The sequence below is a fragment of the Notolabrus celidotus genome, chromosome 17 (assembly GCF_009762535.1).
Source record: "Notolabrus celidotus isolate fNotCel1 chromosome 17, fNotCel1.pri, whole genome shotgun sequence".
NCBI classification, from domain to species: Eukaryota; Metazoa; Chordata; class Actinopteri; order Labriformes; family Labridae; genus Notolabrus; species Notolabrus celidotus.
Genome location: NC_048288.1, coordinates 10,013,890 through 10,034,782, shown reverse-complemented (window position 1 = coordinate 10,034,782; position 20,893 = coordinate 10,013,890). Strand labels below are relative to the sequence as shown.

At 40.4% G+C, this 20,893-nt stretch overlaps 1 protein-coding gene across 6 annotated transcripts in view; it reads right to left on the bottom strand.

The window, feature by feature from the left end:
• The window catches only part of svila (supervillin a), a 92,455-nt gene that overhangs the window by 42,785 nt on the left and 28,777 nt on the right, over nucleotides 1–20,893 (bottom strand). For 4 of the 6 annotated variants that reach the window (XM_034705946.1, XM_034705948.1, XM_034705950.1 and 1 more), the window contains exons 1-6: nucleotides 16,330–16,402; nucleotides 5,499–5,562; nucleotides 3,236–3,327; nucleotides 1,085–1,151; nucleotides 823–965; nucleotides 13–739 (exon numbers count right to left, since the gene is read on the bottom strand). In XM_034705946.1, coding sequence (XP_034561837.1) covers nucleotides 13–739; nucleotides 823–965; nucleotides 1,085–1,151; nucleotides 3,236–3,327; nucleotides 5,499–5,562; nucleotides 16,330–16,387 — 1,151 coding nt within the window. In that variant the 5' untranslated portion in view covers nucleotides 16,388–16,402. Of the gene's footprint in view, nucleotides 1–12; nucleotides 740–822; nucleotides 966–1,084; nucleotides 1,152–3,235; nucleotides 3,328–5,498; nucleotides 5,563–16,329; nucleotides 16,403–20,893 lie in introns of those variants that run through there. The other 2 variants (XM_034705949.1, XM_034705952.1) reach the window with 2 other exon arrangements.

The following is a 20,893-nucleotide window of genomic DNA, read 5'->3' as shown; positions in this document are numbered from 1 at the left end:
CAGGACACTCACCCCTGTCTGCTGAGGATGTTATGGGCCTGCTGCTCGATGAAGAGGTCCCCAGGAGACCCGCCGTGTTTAGGAGAGGAGAGGGAGGGGTGCCTGCTCATCTTGGGAGAACTGGGTGGCATTCCTGTTACCGGATAGTCCTTAGTAATGGGGACCCTGGCAGCTGAGGATAATGATGTCACATCCATGTATGAAGAAGGGGACAGTGGCTCTGGAGGGGCCGCTCTGCGTTGATTCTCCAGGTTCATCAGTCTCTCCCGTTCTGAGAACGAGTCCACCCTGGTTCGACCCATCTCGTAACCCTGGTCTGGCTGGACGTGCTGTGGTGCCGTGCGTCCAGCCCTTGGGCTCGTTGCAGAGGTACTGGTGTAAGTGCTCAGGGTGACATCCCTTCCTTCCTCCCCCAGCGATCCCCCTCTGTTCCGCCTCTCTGATCCTTCCGAGTCCTTCCGGGTACGAGTGAAACGGGAGGGGCATTCTGAATCTGGCTCCTGATCCAAAGAGATGCCGTAGCGCTCAGCCAGTTGCCTGCGTCGCTCCGCCTTGTAGCGAGCAATCCGTTCAGCCTTGGACTCCAGCTCTGGGGCATCTGTAGTCGAGCCTGAGGTGTAGGTGGGCTCGGTATGGATGGAGGACTGAGGGTCAGGTCTGGCTCTGGCCCTGGACTGTCGCTCTGGAGCTATCATTTCTTGGGCTTCAAATCCCTCGATACCATACCGCTGGACTGTAACTAGCAGACAGGGAGAATGCAAGTCAGTTTTTTTTCATAGAGGTACAGAAACAACTTTAAAAAGTATCCAGCTACTCGCTTACCACCACAAGGCTCACAAGGATCAGAGGCCCGAGTGTACCGTGGCGTATCCTCCTCCAGGAGCCGATTAGCCACCAGGCTAGGCAGCAGAGACGGATGCACCTCGCCCTCTATGCCCTCCAACCTCCGAGCGATACGTTCCTTTCTAAACACACAGGCAGGAAGTAGGAGGAAATCAACCTCAGATATATTATTATCCTCCGACACATTATCATTATCAAAAACGCTCGCAGCCTTTTTCTACACGAAGTATCACCCTCTCACCTGTTCATTTCCCAGCAGTCACTCACACTCGTGGTAATGCCTTCAAATCGTTTCCTCAATTCAGAGACTGAAGAAGAAATAAAGATTAGGATATTAGACACATTGGGGTTTTTTGTGCAAATAAAGAATCAGATTTAAAATTAATCCAGCTACTGGAACAAAACCCAATCTAACTGCAGTTCTCCTTTACTTTTTAGGAATATTAGAAATCAGTTCATGTTTCAACATCCAAAAGGTTTTGTGTAGTTCATCTGATAAAAAACAAAGTGTAAGTAAACCTCTCGATAACTAAAGCCTCATTTAATGCTACTCTCTGTTCATCTGGGATTATTGTCCAAAAAACAATGAGCCTCATACACCAGCACCATCTTTACATGTTTCTAAATGTTGTTCTTATGAAGGTTTCTAAGAGAAGTCTAAGACCAATTGATGAACCTGTTCTGAAACCGCTGAATTGTTTCCACCTTTGTTATTCATTTGATGAATGCCATGTCCCCGTAAATTTGAAGCTTGTGCCAGTTTTTCCTAATTAGCACCACTCCCCTCTAAAGCCCATATAAGGGCATGAGCCCGCAGTCCTGTGTGTACTCACAGAAATTACACAGGATTTAACCAAGGAGTAGAGAGATATTGAGCAAATCTAAAATCTAAACAGACTGTGCACTGGACTCCAAGTGAAAACATACTTTAGTGATTCTGAAAAGGAGGTAGTGCTGCTGAAAGTAGAAGACAAATGACCTGATTTATTAAATTTAGCAGCACCAGGACTGAAAATAAAAATTCGATGATATCACTCGTTCAGAGGCCGTCATCAGAAAAGGATGCACAGATGAAGTGAAATTAAAAAGTTTGATCTGAAATCAAAGGGAAGACAGACGAGAGACACTGTTCATGTCTTACATATTTTATTATTTTTCATCAACAGAGTTCTCCAGTGTATTTATTCTAAAAGCCGTCGCTGTAAATCAAGTAAACGTGACAGATTAGCCATGAAATACCTGCGTATAAAAGGTAGACTATTGGCATTTTCTCTAAACATTTATTATCATTTAAATTTCAAATCTAATATATATATTTATATATATTATTGTCTTCAATAAGATCCTTTATGTTCACTTATTATTTAATGTTTCATATTTGTAGGCCTACATGCATGGCCAAAGGGCTGATTCTCATTCTAATATAGCATATTTCATTTTATTTTCATCTAAGTGCTTAGTTTATTTTCATAATTCAACATTTTGCTTTTTAAACCAAACATTGTATGATTTAAATAAAAAGTATTTTTACATGTCTTTTTATAAAGTAAAGGTGACTAAATCAAGGAAAACACAACATCCAAACTCAAACGTGCGTGATAGTGTTTTTTTTGTTGCTTCTTTTCAAAGTTATATTTTTAGAAACGTTGGCTTTTACTGGATAGGACAGCTTAAGAGAGAAAGGAAATGTGGGGAACAGAGAGTGGGGGAAGACATGCAGCAAATTGTCCAGGCCGGGAATCGAACCTGCAACCACTGCAAAGAGACTATAGCCTCTGCACATGGGGTGCAAGCTTAAACAGCCAGGCCAACGGCGCCCTGTTTTTAAGATTTTGTTCTAAGCTAAGAGGAAACTTTGGTGAATGTCAGAAAGTTCCTCAAAAATGCTTAAGTGGGTTTTAAGAACGAATGTCATCATTTGCATGGCTGGATACTGAGGCCCCATGTTTCTTCATGATCAGTTTTCTCCTTGAACCTTCAGCAGCTGGTCTACTTTTTTTAATTTCAAAGTCACAAACTCTCTTTCTTTCTTTCTTTCTTTCTTTCTGCTAATGTCCGGCTAATCTAAAACAACCTTCAACAGCTCATCAAACTATTATATTCACCACTCAGTGAGACTTCAGAGACTCACAAACCCCCACACGACCTTATCTCTTTATTAGATCTGCATTTTACTGTAAATGGAGCCTCTAAGGAAAATATAGTGCAGCTGTTCAAATCATGAAATATAGGAGAACTGCGCTTGTAGAAAAACAGGTTTGACAAAAATCTTGACTTTGATCCACTTGGCAAAGAGGCTACTCTTGCACAACCATGACTTTCAAAAACCCTGGGAAAGTTGAAACTGTTATAGGCTATTTGCAAGCAGGCAGAGACAAAAACCCTTACTCACCTTTAGGGAGATTGGCCAAGAGACTAACATCTATATCCTTAGTGCTTTTGGCTGGGTCGTCTTTTTCGTCAAAGGAGAACTCTTTCTGGAAGCTGAGGGGTGCAGGAAAAATACCAACCGTTATTAAAACAGGGCTGAGCTGTGGGAAACTTTGTTTGTTTATTCACCTATTATGTAAGCAGCTGTAAAGAGCTCACTGCATGAATCTGAATCTGATCAAACAATCAACCTAATCATTAAAAATGTTGCTGGAAGATGAAGTGCTTTGAATGATGTTCAAGAATCTGGTCAATCAGCAAACGGATTACGAAGGAAGCTCAAAAAATCAAGCCGTTATTGATCTGAACAAAACATTTGGATTTCAACCTGTAAATCTTCAATCCCTAAATATTTATCTAGAAAGTATGAGAAGGGTTCACCCTGCCTCACCCTCTGCCTCATACACATTTCACAGCTAATTTCTCTCTCGGGAGTTACTTCTGTCATTTTTGAATCTGATTCAAAAACCACAGTTACAATACAACACGAAGAGAACAGGCAGAAGATATCCTGAGGTTGGAAATTGGGAAAACATGAATCTGCGGTTTGGTTCATTAAGTTAGAAACACATTGCACGCCCCTCTCTTTCATCACATCATCTGTTCTTGTGACTGAAATCTTCATTTAGTTCCAATATACATAACACTTTAAAGTTAAAGCCACACTCTTCCACAGTGACCTCCATCCTGACTGCCATAAAGTAACCTTTCTAAATGGAGGCTAACAAGAAGACCTGGTGATGTATTTGAAACCCGGCCAACAGCATGATGCTGAGCAATCCTGCTAATGCCGCAGCAGGGGAGTTTTCTACTGCCAAGCAGCAAAGTGTGCTTATCTCCTTCTTTCTCCCTGAGCTTGGACACTAGCCCTGACAGAGGCTCTGAGGCTTTAAACGATACCCTGATATCTGTTTGTTTACACAAGCAAAGAACTAAACTGAGACAACAACTTAATTTAACTTTATGGATCAGATTAACAGGTGATTCCAAAGTTTTACACCTTGATTTATTGACTGATAGTTACAGAAGGTTTTAGGATTGTTTCATGAGATTGCTTCAGTATAAAAAGGACAACGAGGGCAGAGGATCTGCAACAGCCTGAATGGTCTGCATTAGAAGAAACTTTGCTCTGATGATGCAAACTTAAAAAACAAGTGAAAAATTCCAAAACAAACACAAGCTTAAAGGCACTTCAGAGTTTAAAGAAAAAGTTGCACAAAGCAGAAACAACTGTATTAGCACCAAACGTCCTGGAAACACAAATAATGCAGAAAATAATTCCAATGAAGATCGTTCAGGCCGTTGTTCATCCTCTGTCCTCGTCAGCCACTCAGCCATCAGCATGTCCTGTAATGGCTTCTTCTTGTTTTTGTCAACCCAGGCTCAGATTGTTGTGCTAAGCCTCAAACCGTATTTCACAAAGAGTCCCTACAACACCTTCTGACTTTTGGGCTTTTAAGCAGGAGGTGTTGAATATTTGTCTTGTTTTTCTGAAGCAGTTTTAGAACAATACTGATGACTCGATAACAGCTGCTGTGTGTGGACTGTTTTGGTTTGGCTTGTTTTGTCGGCTGTGTTTTTCATATGTTTGCATTTCTGTGCTGTACCAAAAAATGCCTCTTTGAGGACATTAAAGTTTTGAAAGTGTCAGAAAAGTTACCACAGGGGTAAATGGATTGTGACAGCCAAGTGTTCATAGTGACATCGCTTTCTGATCCTTTCTGTCAGCTCTTCCTGTCTTCCTGTCAGTAGCTTTGTTGACATGGACAATTTATAATCCGAGTAACAGGCTGATCAGAATAAAAATAAGTCATGTGGACACCTCGTTTCAAACAGACTGGTTAGAACGAGGTGGTTTATGCTGTTTGATACTCAAATCGGGAGCCGTGTAAACACTTGATCTCATCATTTCTACCAATTTGGGTAAACTATTTTTACTTCACATGTCCACTCCACGTGAACATGTGAAGTAAATGTTTTCCACATTATAAAGACAAATTTAATCCAATAAGATCAACCTCATTATGCAGATTCTTGCTCTACATGGAAAATCAGAAGCCGTTTTAAAAGAGATATTTTTTTTTTTACAGTTCTTTAAGAAATACAGAAAAGGCTTAAATATCTAAACAAAATAAGTGAGAAGCTTCTCTGAGCTTTTTTTCACCAGCTCTTTAAACAAGTTACTCAACATCAACAAATGAAAATTTAGTTTTAGCAGCTCTTACCTCAAAGCTCTCTTCTTCAGCAATCTTGGATTGCTTAGTTTGACAGGGGTCTCACTCCCAAGTCCTGCAGAAAGAAGGAAAAATGAAATGAAACATTTAGAAACTTCACAATACAAATGAACTGATTTCAATTTGAACCACAAGACCTCAAGATTTGAATGAAGAGGCACAGAATGCAGTGAGGCACCCTGAGGTGAACCAGCCAGTCCGTGTTCAGGTCCTTGGCCCAGAACCACATTCATTAAGTGGACTTCCACAGAGAAAACAAATGATGTGGAAAACAATAATCTGCCTGCCAGACTGAATCACATCAAATAATAAGAGACCCCTGTAGTTAAAAGGCTGGCTCCCTTCCAACTACCACCCCTGCCCGCCCCCACAAAAATGCAACACATCACTCTGCTTCAGTCCAGAGACAGTCACTGTCTCCATCTTAAGTATTAGTCTGTACATGAGGGCACATTTTAAAGGGTTTGATAGATGAGTGACAAGATGTGTGTGTGTCACTGAGGCAGACGCTGTAAAGTCTGATCACACATCAAGGTTGCAGTGCAGCTGGGAGGATGCCAGGAGGACCGACTTTTATACCCGCCATGAATACAAATGAGGGACAGCAAGAAGAGACAGAGAAACTATAATCACAAATCCATATTCACACACAGCAGCCATTCTTCTTCTAAGCCTCGGGGCCGAGAGCTCAGACGCCATTATCAAAAGGTTAATGTCGCAATACTGGGAGACTAAGTGTATTCAGTTTAATGCCAGCCAATTGATTAGTGACTGGATAGACAATGATGTGGGAAATCTGGAGCGACACAGACCATAACTTAAAGTAATGGAAAATGTTTGATTAGAGATTTGTTGCAGCTAATGTAAGCATTAAAACTACTTCCACACAACAGGGAATTGAAGGAAGAGGCAAAATATACCTTTTACAAATACATCAGCTGTCAAATGTATCTTTATTAAGTGGTTAAAACCTGAGCCCCCATCACTTAGTTTGTGGTCTGAGATAGTTTCTGAAATGTATTTAATGGGAAAGATAACATACTCTGTGAAACTGCAGAGGAAAGTGTTTGTTGGAAGGTGGAGCCCTACCCTGACTATGTTGGTGAAGTAAAGTGCCTGTTTAATTTTTATATTTTATTTATTTATTTGTTTATTTATTTTATTTTTATCTTCCTTCCTTCTATTGTTTCTATATCCATTCATTATTTACTCTAATTTGTTAATTTATTTATTTTAAAGGTATGTCTTTTATGTATTGTTCACTATTATATTATATTTTCATGACTCAAATACATCCTGAAAAAATGGAAATCTCAAAGCGCATCATTCTTCTTAAACCAAAGTTGTTTGTCAAAGAGAAAAAAAGAACACTAACTTAAATTTTCAAGTTCTTCAGTCAATGACATGCTCACTGCTGTGGTTAGTTAGAGTATCTTAGATGCAACATGGCAACATAAGACATTTCTCATCCACTCAGCTGTAAAACCATTGCTAGGATTTCACTTAATGATGCAAACGATGGGACGCTGATGACCTTGCAGTCTAAGCACGACCCATATACAGAGGCTATAGTCCTCATTGCAGAGGTCCAGGTTTGAGTTCCTGCCTCGACCGTTTTCTGTGTGTCTTCCCACACTCTCTACTCTCCACATTTCCTGTCTCTCTTCAGCTGTCCTATCAATAAAGGGGAATTTGCCCCAACAAATATCATAGGAAAAACAGATGGCTAATGTTGTGCGAGCAATATTTAGAGTCAACAACATTGTGTGTGTTTTACATACTTGATGTGTTTTTGTCCTAAAAATCAAACAAAGAAAAAGTTGATTAGTTATTTTTCCTGTTGGCAGAACCCTTGAGAAGTGAGTTCACTCAAACTTTCTGACTGCCTCTCTGTCCTTATGATTACTTATTTTAGATACAGACAGACAAATCGGCCAGTGTGTGAGAGTTCGGTTAACACCATTTCAGTCTTGAAAGCTTTTCTATTTCTGTTATATCTTTGAAACGGGGATGTTAGCTATAGCTTGAATGTTAATCAGTCCCTCCAGGAATTTGCAACGTTATATGATTCAGCAAATTCATGCACATTGTTCACAACGTTGCAATTTTGGCCAGTCTCCACAACTCCTCCATAACTTTGACCAATCACCCTCACTTCCCCTGGAGGCACAATCATCACCAAACTCACTCCTTTGATATTCAGAATGATGATGGCCTTCAGTATTTAATGTTATATATGCATCAGAGGGTATCATTATACTGTGTCTTTAATACCTTTGGAACGACGCCCTGATCTAACGAGGCCCGAATGTGATCGTTTCACTTTCATGGGCTTCTTAATCTGGCCTCGAACTGCAGTGACTTTATGGTGAGTCTAAACATTAAATCCATGACAGTAAATAGAACTTTCTCTGACTACATGATATGACTACATGATACTACTACTACTTAATGTTGAAAACTGTAAGACATCCACTTAGACACTTACTTGTGTTTTCTGTTGAATACACAGGTTTTTTTTCAAAAACCTCCCCCACACAAGAGACTCTGTTACGAGAAATATGAGTCAGCACTATTTTTACAGAGAGTAACTCTCCCTTTCTTCCATGAGTGTTTCATAACACAGAATCCAAAATCATAAGTAAAACAGGGTATACATAATTTGAAGAAGGTTTAGATATTCATAGTCGATTTGGATTGCAGGGATAAAGGAGTACTCAGCGTAAATCATAATTTTGTGTCACTTTGAGTTTCATTCAATTTCTACTCATTTTCATTGGCATCTTGGCCAAAAGTGATGGCAGGTCACTCAGCCAATAGATGTCTTTTATTGGAGGATTTGTTCCACATATGCTGCCTTCAAGTGGAAATCATAAAGTGGTGAAATCGTGTGAATGAGTGGTTTGGAGTTCAAGTGGTAACACTGTTGTTAGGCAATTATTAAGTGGAAAAGCTGATATTAGTATTTTTTCATATGTGCTGAAATGCCATGTGGAGGAACAAATCAAAAGACAACAAAGTTAACGCTCTACATTAACACTTGCTGTAGCTCCCACGTTGCAAAAGTTAATTAAACCAGTTGTACAAGCTAGGCTCTTTCTAATGTTAGCTAATTTCACTCAAACTACAGACCCTATGAGTTACATAATAACGTAATGTGTTTGAGTGAAACTGGAATCCATGGGCTCCACCTTTTCTGTGAACGTCATGAGACACATCAAAAGTCATGAACTTGATGCTTTCAGATCATTTTGACTTAGGATGTCGTGAATAGGTTAAGAGGAGGGCATTCGTATGATCAATTCTTGTGAAGAAGGTAAACACGACCCCATTGGAAGGCAAAACTAGTCATAGTTGGTGTGTTATATGTTACACAAAATACAAGTCAGTACATTGTCACTTTTTTCAAAAAGGTGACTCAAATTTAGGAATTCTAATTTCATTTGGCCATGGCAATCTGAGAAAGGCCACATGAATACTGGAGGGACAGGCTTATATCAGCTGCTCTGTCATTGTAGCTAGTGTGTTATGAAGTTTGTTGTTTCTCTTTGAAAAATAGCCAGATCTGCAACTTGGATTTGCCAGTTTATTATCTTCATTGTGGCTTATCATTCCACAGGAGCGGAAATAATTCAAACTTGTACGATTTCATTCTTTACCTCAACATAAATCCTGTAACACAGCAGTACAGCAGTATCCTTTAAATAACAGTTTCCTCCCTGAGTGACATCTGCTGCCATTCGACGATGATGAAGAATTCTTCAAACTATGCAAACAAATTATCATGAAGCTATTTGCTAAACTCAATTAGTTACACAAGAGTTAACAAACTAGCCAAACAAAGCCTGTTGTCTATTAGGAAAAGGCCGGTCAGTTAACGAGGGCAGCATGTGACATCTGCCCAGAGAAAAATACAGCCTCATTATCGAAAGCAAGGGACTGGGACCAAGCATCATAAACAGTGTTGTGAGGAATGTAAGTTCTGTGGAATATCCCTTTAAGGAATCTGAGTGTTATTGACTCCAAACCTCAAACGTGTGGTTTTGGCTGCCCTCGGACCTCCAAGCGGCCAGAGCTGTGCAATTTCAGGACAAACATGTGGTCCCACTTCTTTCCTCTCCGAGTTCACCTCAGGGCCGCGTGACACCCCATACCCGACTCCCCCACTGCTCCACCCAAAACCCCTAACCTCTCCCCAGAGGCCGCTCACCCCCCAACCACCCATTCCAGATCTGTTAGTCCTTATTAAGCTTGTTTGGGTTGATGCTTTAAATCCCTCCTTTTTAAGCAAAACATCATTTGGGAAGAAAGAAGGCTTATTTGTAGAGGGCAGTGCGTCTGGATGTGTTTGGGATTGTCGTGTATTGTTACAGCTGGGTGGATACAACTGGTAAAAACACAGCTCATTCGTTGCGAGCTTTAAATTATAATCCTGGCTATCTGAGCTGATCTGACTTTTCTTTTGACAGGGATCCAAAGATTAGCATGACACCGCATAGTATATATTTCACGGTGTCAAAAAGGGGATGGTTTAATCCTGCACTCACACATCCTTTACTAACTTAAACTGTAATTATAATTATAATTATTATAATCCAGCATTACTGAAGGCCATCATAATTATTATAATCCAGCATTAAGGAAAAAGTCAGATCTGTCAGTGTTTACATATTATTCGCAATGCAATCAAAGACTGAAATTAACACAAAGTTAATTAATCACGTCTGATATGCACTTTGTGTCCAACAGAAACAAAACAGCAGTAAAATCGTTCAAGTTTTAGCTGCCACCTATGAACTCAGCATACAGGTGCAGTGAATCAGACAGATGCCAGCAGGCAACCGCCAACAGAGTACTATGTTGGAGCGTGCAAGTCACCACAGCTCTGTGGATGAAACTGAACTGAAAATCATACAGAGCAGCCAAACTAAAACTCTTGAAAAGTGCAAATGGTGTCGCATTATCCAGGGATTACTGGACGTCAGCAAATTATCAAAATTATCTTGGAATAACTGCACATTATATTGATACTGATTGGACATTTTGTTCATGCAAGGCAAGGCAACTTTATTTGTATAGCGCATTTCATACAACAGGGCAACTCAATGTGCTTTACATTAAAACATTAAAAGCATTGGACATATGCACTCCAGCATATGACTTCATGCTCAATTGCATTACCCTTGAAAAATAAAATAAAGAAATAAACCCTGTATTCCACAGAACTGGCATTCTGAAGCTGTCTTCTACCTCTAAGTCATGGTTTCCGACCACACTGACGCAGCATTCATTTGAAAAATAAATCTAAAGTACATTATGATCATAAAGTACATTTTTTTACATTTACCACAGCTAACTATTGAACTTCTCTGATTAATTCCAATTTCCAAATGTTTTTTTGACAACTCTGATTCAAACTTTTTGAACCTTTTCTTATTTTGTTTGTTCAGTTCCACATTCTTTAATTGTGTTTTGGTTAGGTTTATCTTCTTTTATTCTATCATTCAGATCATGTTTTTCTGTTTTAATATCAGTGTTGATAAAGAGACTTAAGTTACTCTTTAGTTCTCCCTTTAACTTTACCTCAATGCACCCCACAATAAACTCTTTACACTACTATAAGTCAGCTTTTTTTAACTATTTCAATCGGTTTCTCTCTCCACTCTCTCATGGCAAAATTATGTTGTGGCTACTGTGACCTGAAACAGGAAGTTAAATCCATTCTGACAGTGTACACATGATGTGTGTACAGGGAGACAAAAACCTCATATGATGACTTTAAGCTGTATCAGTGTCACAAGGACAAAAAGCATCAAGAACAGACTTTAATCAACCCGTTTCTAGGTCTCATATATTGGGCCATTGTGACCATTATTCATGATAATCTTTTCTCACCCTCCCCACTCAAGAGAGAGGCCTTATTAGCTACTGCAGCGCATAATATAGAGGATCCATTATCCAGCCAATATACCTGCTGTACTGTTGTGTACCCCACTGTGTGAGAACTCTTTCTAAATGTTGGGTTTGTGCATGCTTGTAGCAACTGCTAATACATTGCTCTTGCTTTCAGGGTACGAAAAAACACATGACAGTTTTTATAAAATGCTACTTTTATGATGAACTGAAACTTCAGCCGTCAACTTCACTCACTCCTGATCAGACTCTAGATGTTTTAATGAAGGTACTGAAAGCTGAGGAAGCTTCACATTTTTCTCATGTCTGTTTTTCAGATCCTCACCCAGCAGGTGGGGACTAAGATTGTTATCATCGCCAACGGTCATAAAAGGTTAGACTTCAAGTATAACACCCAGGTTGACAAATACCAGAATCTCCCTTAAGTAAGAGTGTGAAACAAAACCAGATGCCCCTGTAAAGGCTTAATAAGCTGTTAGTGTGAAAATAAAAGTATGAGTCCCTCGGGGGGCAGACGTCTGAGGCTATCATCGGGCCCAGCACGTAGAGGTCACCACGAAACAGACCTGTACTCCTTTTACACTTCATACAGTCTATAGGTAGTGGCATTTGTGCCATCACACAGAGAGAGACTCCCTCTGAAAGCCAAAGTGCCTCAATACTTTCGTCATTCCAGACACCGGCATTAAAAAACCTCTACAATGATCACAGATGTGGCAGAGCCTTTGAAGCTGGCTGTAATCTACAGAAACACTATGGCTGCTATAGCCGGGAGGGAACGGGTCAGATATTCTTTAGCGCTGTGCCCTGTGTGTGTTGATGAGGCTGTAAAAGGCGGCATGACACTGATAAAACACGAGGATAAAATGATTTCATGATTCAGTGGAGTGACATTCAGGGTCTGAAGTGAGGAGAGCCTTTTATGTGCAGGTATCAAAGGTGTGAAGAACAACACTGTCTGCACACCAAGAAACATATGCCTACCATACAAGATAGGACTTTTAACAGACTCTATCCTTACTACTCTGACTCTATTACATCTTTGCATATCTGAAGACGATTTAGCAAAGTACTATGAGATTTTGCAAGGACTGGGTATCTTGCAAGGTCACTATTGTTGTTGCAGATACAAGAACAAAAAAGACAGAGTCTGGCTTTATGGTCAAAGTTCTGGTTTACTTGATACAATACACAGCTGTTTATTTATAAAACTTATGCAGGATTCATGTTGCTGGTATTACAAACCAAACTCTCTGAAAAAATTCATAAGGGGAATAAAGAATCAAGCAGAAAAAGAAGCCGCTTTTGTCCTATGCAGTGGTATGCATTCTCAGACTAAGGCAGTTATATTTGCAGAGTTAGCATTATGAGCCACTAGGCTGCAGAAGTGAATTTTCTGTCTGTTTTTTTTTCAAATTTTGTCCACAGCTTACAACCTCCACCATAACAGATAACAATTAACAAGCACACTAAAATGTTGTTCAATTCACAGAAGAAATGAATGTGATTGCTTATGCCTCACTAGTCTGCCACATGTTTCATACACTTCACCAATCCTGTGGAGTTGCTGACAACAAAGATTGTAGTACACATGGATCTAGTCTGTGGTTATAAGTGTTATCACCCATTGGCTTCTGCAGAGGCGTTTAGAAGCCCAACGATTGGAAATGCAGACTCAGCCTAACTTTCAGTCAACCTAGATACTTGCGAACAGGTGGAGCTGAGGCGGGCCTTTAGTCTCCTTGCACACAGCTGCAGTGAGTGCACCACCTGTCAGTCAAACCAGTGATGCAAATCTATGCATAACTCTTATCCTTGATTTAATAGAAATGGATGAGTCATGAAAAACTCCACCCATGTACAGCGTGCAGGAATAAAGAAAAGAGCCACTTCGACTAAACTGTTTTTGTATCAGGCTGTAAACTTGTTTAATGCTGCTATAAATATTGGCAGTTTAACATCAGTGTTCAAGAGACCCTCGGGCTTTTGGAGCCATTCTCAAGTAGACGCTCAAGTTTTGGCTTCATTTTCCAGCACTGAACTCTGCCACTTGGTTGACCATGACATTGAACTTAACTATTTGCATGAGCTAAGACTGAATAATGACAATACGGATTCTTTACAAACCCAATGACAAGAGGAAAGACCAGACAGCTTGAAAACAGATATATAACCAGACAATGAAGATGACTGGAGTGGTCCAAAACTCTTTTATAAAATTTGATTTCAACATTGGAAAAATGTTAGTTTAATCTCTTTAAAAGCTGTTGAAGTATCGTCATTGTAACTTTTCTCTGCTCTGAATTCTCTGCTCAGACAAATCTGACACTAACCCAGGCTCAGCTTAAACCCCACACTCCTTACACATTACAAGAGGACTGGAGTGCTTGTCTATCAAACTGAAATACTTGCTCCATTACTTAACACATAAAAACACCCAGCGTTGTAACCAAAGAGGCATCACGGGCTGAGCATATGTCCAAGTTGAGACAAAGGATTAACTTCAATTCCTGGGATTAGAGAGAGCCCAAAAGGAAATGTGTCAACTCTTTAACCGTCTGCATTACATCACACTGGATGTGCATGTGTGTGCATGCATGTGTAAGTCCTATCACCCCCCCTAACAGTTGCCCACCTACTCTGCCTCCAGTCTGACTCAACTAAAGCCTCACTGAGAGGGGCTTAAGAAGGAAAGGATGAAAAAACAGATGGGGAATCAGAAATTAGGTGAAGCGATGTCTTCAAACACTGGACTTAAGAAAAGGACGTGACAATAAGCCTATTACAACTTTAACACTATTAACAATGAAGCAGCTCTGTCTCAGATACAATTCTGGGTAAACAGGGGCCAAAGGACAAGTGCACCAACACAGCTATACCTTTAAACAAGCTTGCCTTCCTTTCCCCAAAACCAGTCTCACTCCTCATGTTAAAGCCTGAAACTGGGAGCCATCTGTTGAGGATTCCCAGCCTGTTTGATATGGATGAGACAGATCTCAACACTCAGCTCATAGTCAGAAAAAATACAAGAATGGGCAGGACTGAGGGGCACGATGAGATACAGGCATGGAGCTGTGGTGAGTCAGCAGTGTTTAATGATCTATCATATACAACGGCTGTGCAGGAAGATCTATTAAACTTAATTTAGCATACTGTATGTATACAGACGCAGAGAAGAGTAACGCTGTCTTATTCGAAATGTGAGAGACACTGCAATAATGTTGGCAAAGCAATATGTTGACTTTGTACAATGAGGTTTTAAGAAATCTATGTTAGGATATAAAACACCTCAATGTGCATAAAGTAGGAGTAAGGAATATATGCTATCAGTAGATTTGGATGAGTCTGCATAACACTGACCCTAGGATATTGTGCTTTTTGTGCAAAAAGTAAGCAAAAAATGTAATTTTGTTTCAGTCGCAGTGGGGAAGTGGGAACTACAGACATTGCCCAATATGTGCCCATCATCTTTTGTGTTTAGCTGCTTCGGATCTATACTCTACTGCACAGTGGAAATGGCGGACACTGGCGTTAATGGCGAGGAACAGAGAGACGATTTTGAAATCATGGATTCTACAGCTGCATTTAAATCTGATGTGTGGAAGCAGTTTGACTTCCCCGTGTCAAGAAATAAGAAGAGAGAAAAGGCGACTGACAAAGAAAACAAAATGCAGACACTGCTAGACTGCAGTGACCTACACGCTGGGGAATACTTGTGATATGAGAAACTGCAAATTGTCAACATGAAATGATCTGAGAAGGTACAAGGAAAATAATCCAGCCAGGCCAAAGACTCAGAATAATTACTGCCTCACTTGTCCAAATAAGTGTGAGAGGTTTTTTTGTAGTGTGAGATTTTGATAATGTTACATCCCTTGAAAATGCTAACATAATGACGACCATGAGTGTGGCAACTCTCGTCTAGCTTCATCCTAGTATAACAAGAATATGCTAGCACCATATTACGCTAATCCACAATAATGTACGTTGTTTTAATAGCAACAAATTTAAAGACATAGTAGTAAAAACTCTGAAATGCTAGCTTAAACTAATAGCTAGCCTGCTAATGAAGTCAATGTTTTAGAACACCTAAAAGTTTGTTGTCTTTAGTTTAGGAGAGAAATATTTTACCCAAATGAAATAAAGACACATTTGTTCCACACATGTATCACCTATCTTGTTTTAGTGTTCCTCTTTCATAGAGGAGTTTGAACTCAAATGAGGTTATCAAAGAAAGACAGCACAACAACGCTATGCTAAAAACATTAGTCTAATTTTTTTAATCTCACGCTTTTTCCCACCATGAGGTCATCTCTATCAAAACCAGTTGCCTTTGGTCAACAATGCTTATTTCAATAACGATGTAAAAACAGATTTAATAGAATTAAAGTTTCAATATAATTAATCTGTGAATCTTGGATATTTTTAATGCTAACTAGTTCATTTAACTTGAGGCTTGCTCTGGGGCTTATCTCACCAATAAAAAAATACTGTTTCTATTAGGTTTTAATTATTTAGCAGGGCTAAGACTAAATGTAACCCAATAAGAGACTTACAATTCTACTATTATCATAAATATGAGAAAATATGACTATAAAAAAACATGCAACTGCACTTTTCTACATCTGAGTCTGAGTAGCTGTGACGCCTACAAATAGCTGCCTCAGTAACACGGCACACTGCGTTGTTAAGGAGTCCCTTATCTCTGCTACGTAGTGTCCTTGGAGCTTACAGCTGCAGCACAAGGACAGCTGGCTGCAAAGCAGGACAGTGAGCAGAGAAGAAGGGAGTCTGCAGTTACTGTCCTGACAACTTCTAAGAGCTCAGATTCCCAAATCCACAACCAGAGTAACCTAACAACTCAGCATGAGCTTCAGACTTCAGCTCTGCCCTAAATCACTGCTCTTACCTTGGCCGCAAAACTTGACGTGAGTCAGGTAATTGGAGATCCAAGGGTTCCGATACATTTTGGCAAAAAAAGTCAGGTCATGAAGAAAGACAGAAAAGAGGTGAAAGAGATGGATACACAGGTTTTTCAAAAGAGGGACAGCTGCTGAAGAGGTGGTACAGTTGACAAAAAGCAATTTGTCAGTGCTCCAGGACAGAGAGACAGAGAGAGAGGGGGGAGTCAGGTAGCATTAGAGAGAGGCAGAGGAGAGAAGGAGGGGTGAGAGTAGAGAGACGTCCCAGCCGCAGTGCCGCTACAAGTAGAGGTGGTCCTGGCAGAAACAGAGGAGCTGTAATTCTGAGGCTGCAGCTCTGCCCCTTCTGATATCCACTCCTCTGCTCTTGTTCCTCTCGCTATCTGCTAAGTGCTAACCAGTGCCCACTACAGCAACCTGCAGGGCTGAAAGCTGCTCAGCGTGCACTAAGCTCATTAGCAAAGGCATGCAAATTAGGCCCCATCCTTACTACAGGCTGTAGCAAAGTGTCCTGCATGCTTAAGAATGAGCCTCGCAGGCACAGAGAAGAGGAAAAACAGTGCAAGTGTATGTGTGAGGGAGAGAGACAGAGATAGTTAAGAGAGTCCCAAGAGGGTGCTGCTTTCCCTTGGCTCACACAAGCAACTGGGATGCCAAAGAAACCGGTGCATAGCGTCAGAAAAGGAGGGGAGAGAAACAGAGAGCACACAAGCAGGGTGGAAATAAAGAAGTGAGCAGGGGAAGAAGAGAAAGTTGAAATGACCCTCTCAGCCAGATGAGAAATTCCAGTCATCTCTCAGCACGGACTAAATAAAAGGAGCAGCATGCAGAGAGAGAGAGAGAGAGAGAGAGAGACAGAGAGAGAGAGACAGAGGGAAGAGAGAGAGAGGGGAGGGACAAAGAAAGAATGAAGTATTGAAACAGAGTCATAAAGAGAAGTGCAGATAGAGCGTGCAAACATTGAAAGACAGACAGAGGATTAAGGGTCTGCTATGTTTAACACTTCGCTTCCTAAAACAGCTGGAAAGAGTCGCCAGGGTGAGAAAAGTCAGTTGATTTACACACAGCTCTGTAATTCTCCTTCTCACACACTCATCAAAAGAGTTTGCATCCAAAGCAAACAAACAGCGATGGTCCCTGTGAGTCATGGAGTGTATAAAACTATTTCCTTGTGTGATTGTGCTGCAGATCAATGCCAAGAGCTGGAAAAAAATGCACACTCACTAAAACTTTGCATTAATCTTAAGACAATGTGCTTATCATTACACTGATAGGAGAAGCTGGAAGGCTGGAACAAAGCCCAAAGCTGCTTTTAGGAAAACAGTTAGCTGTGTCTTATCTTTCTGCAGAGCAAAAGCAGTCACTGCCAGACACCCAGACCGCAACACAGAGCGGTTGGAAGCAGTCACAAATTTCTTAATTTGGTGACGTTAGAACAGCAACCAGAAGAAGTTCAAGACTGATGTTCTCTGACTGTGATGTAGTAATACACAGCTCTCACTACACTTCCCCTAAACTTATTCTAAATGTAAGCCAGGTTGCTTGAGCATCTCAAAAACAGACCAGGCTTATCTCACACACACTCACACACTCACACACTCACACACTCACACACTCACACACTCACACACTCACACACACACACACACACACACACACACCCAATTCACACCAGGGGCGGCTGGATGGGAAGAGCGCTACCTGCACGCAACTCTTTAAACTGTTATTTTAAGTACCAGCCTTCAGGGAGACAACTGTAATTCATCAAACTCCTTCTAGTCTGACAGCAGATAGATATCAGAGGTAAAAATAAACAAATCAAAGAGCTTCTTCAGCTTTGATCTTCTTATTTGAAGGTTAACCTTCACATATTGTTAAAATTCAAACAGCCTTTCAATCGTCCTTATTTTCAAACGACTCCCCTTCTGCCTTTAGGGTTTTATTTTTGGCTGACTTTCCCTTTGCTGTCATCATTAACTCTTTAAGAGCCTGTGTCCATTAACGCCATTTCCTGCACTAGGCGCGTCCTCGATCTCAATATCAGAGCCTTTCTCACCAAAGGTTTCTGTTACTAGATTACCAAAGTTGTCCCTTGGCACTTCTACGTCCACATCCAATATCCATGTCCCTTAGCAGTGACCGTTAAGACTGTTTAAAATATCCTGTATGCTTCCTATTTGATTATACTCCATATAACTTTACATAGAAATGGTGTCAAAGCTTAGCAGCAACTCTAAACTGGGCCTCAGGCAGTGTTGTTGACAAAGTTAATATCAAAAGTCCCCCCTTTTTTTATTCCGATTGGATGGTGATGGAGAAGGGACACTGAAGAGCATGGTGGTGTTCCAAAAGTTGAACTATTTTCAACCCGGAGCTCAGCAAAAGAGAAAGAGCTGATGCCGAGAGCTATTTTGTGCATTGGACAATGAGAGCTGAAAAGGCTGTACTGTGTTGATTTTGTATAGAAAATAGGCCAGCGCAAGAAAAATGGTGGAAACTCTTAACGTTGGATTAAGCTTCCTTAAATTGGGATATTGATGAAATACTACCTGTTTTTACACATTTATGGTCTAAATGTAGAAAAAGCTCTGAAACTGCTATAGCCGATAGACTTGTAACAGGCTACATTGTCTCTGATGTAATCCTGGGGCATAAATGGGTGTGACTGAGACACTGTCACTTGTTACTTGTTTAAGGATCAGTTGTTACTCTGTGTGTCATGGATTGTTCTGAAACTACAACTGCAGTTACATCGCTCTCCTGGAAGTAAACAGACTGAAAATATAACAGAACGTATCCGAACATCAGTATAAACTTCTGGTTAAGAGAGGATGACTTTTTTTAAACCCCAAACAGCCATGACATCACCCTCTTTAAAGCCCCCAGACTCCAGTGAGAAATGTAGCATTTTTTCATTGTAAACCACAGGAGTTGCTGCTCTACCACGGCATTAAAAGCTCAAACTATTCCCTTGATCTTTAGAGATTCAGTCTGCACAAGTCTCTGAAGTGTAGACTGCTGTGGAGTTGTGGTGTGACTTAAAGGTGTGACAGCGTAGTTTGAGCAGGGTAAATATTTCATTGTTACAGCGTTCTGATGTTGAATTTCCTTCTTGGTTACATCAGTTAGTTGGAAGAGACATTTGCTACATTAACTATTTGCCACTTACCTAATTAAATGAGTTCTTTTAAGGATGCCTCCAAGCAGCTGCTATGTTGTCTTTCAAGCTCAAGCAGAATCATCCCTTCTACGACATTTGACATTTATTCTGAGCAACCTTTTAAACCCTGTATGGAGCTGTCCAATGCCCAACACACACCGACGCACCTTTTATGGCATCAAATACAATCACTGATGATTTTATTTAGATGCAAACCAAAACATGTCTCACTTTCCAAGATGTCATCACCTCTGCATCACCACCTACCATCATCCACCACCTGGCTGTCTGACTCGTGTGTAATGTTTGTTTCTTCGACTCATCTTCTACAGGGATGACATCAGATCTACAAAACCACCCGCCAGTTTCTACCCTGTTATTAGCAATGATGAGTCTTTACTGCCACGGATGGGCAAGACCTAACAGGTCCCTACAATGACGCAACGCTGCTCTTGTTCTCTAATCTTTGTGGTGAATCGTGGCATTATGCAGACAGTTATGGGCCTCACAGAGAAGATTAGCATGTGAACAGAGAAGCATGTAAAAAGCAAAGAAGGGACTTAGATGGTATTTATTTAGCATTCAGACATGCTCACATACTGACTGAGTAAGTTCTTGCATGCTGCAGTAAGTTTTCTGCAGCATGCATGAGGAATGAGAGCATGTGTGGTGCTACATAAAGAAGGATTACACATCACAGCCAAAGAGTCAAACAGGAAGCCACATTACAAACAAAGTGAAGAAAACCTGCTGAGTGTTTACTCAGAGAGTTAGTACTGGTATTTATTATGCAATTAAAAACTTCAATGGTGTAAGTTTACATCTCATTCAGAAGACTCTGGCTGTAAAGGACACTTCTCAAACTTAAATTCAGAACTATTTACAATCGTCTCATTCATCTTATTAGACAAACACAAACCTCCCCTTAAGGAGACCATCCACCCCAGGTGAACTGATTTAAGTCTGCCTCTGTAAATGCTTACACATTGACCATAAAGAAGCCTTAAATGCTTAGAGGGATGACATTACAGAGACCAGAAACTGGATCAAAGGTCAATGAGAATGACCTGCTGCCACGCTGCAAAACTTGACAAAGGTGTGAAATGAATCGGTCCCAGGGAACTTAAGCCACTTAAGGAGAGCTAACAGGAAACTACGTACACTGACATGTATATATACATATCTGTTTCAAACACCATTACAGTACAAACATTTATGGATGAAAGTTGAGTATAGTTTCTGTTGATGTTTAAAAACTTCGGTAGTCACATTATAAAGCCAAAACATACAACATTTAAAAGAGAATCATGCTTCTTTTCAGCTTTTATATTGTCCTTATGATGGCTTTGTTTGTAGCTTTACATGAGCTATTAGACCTCAACAATTTTGTA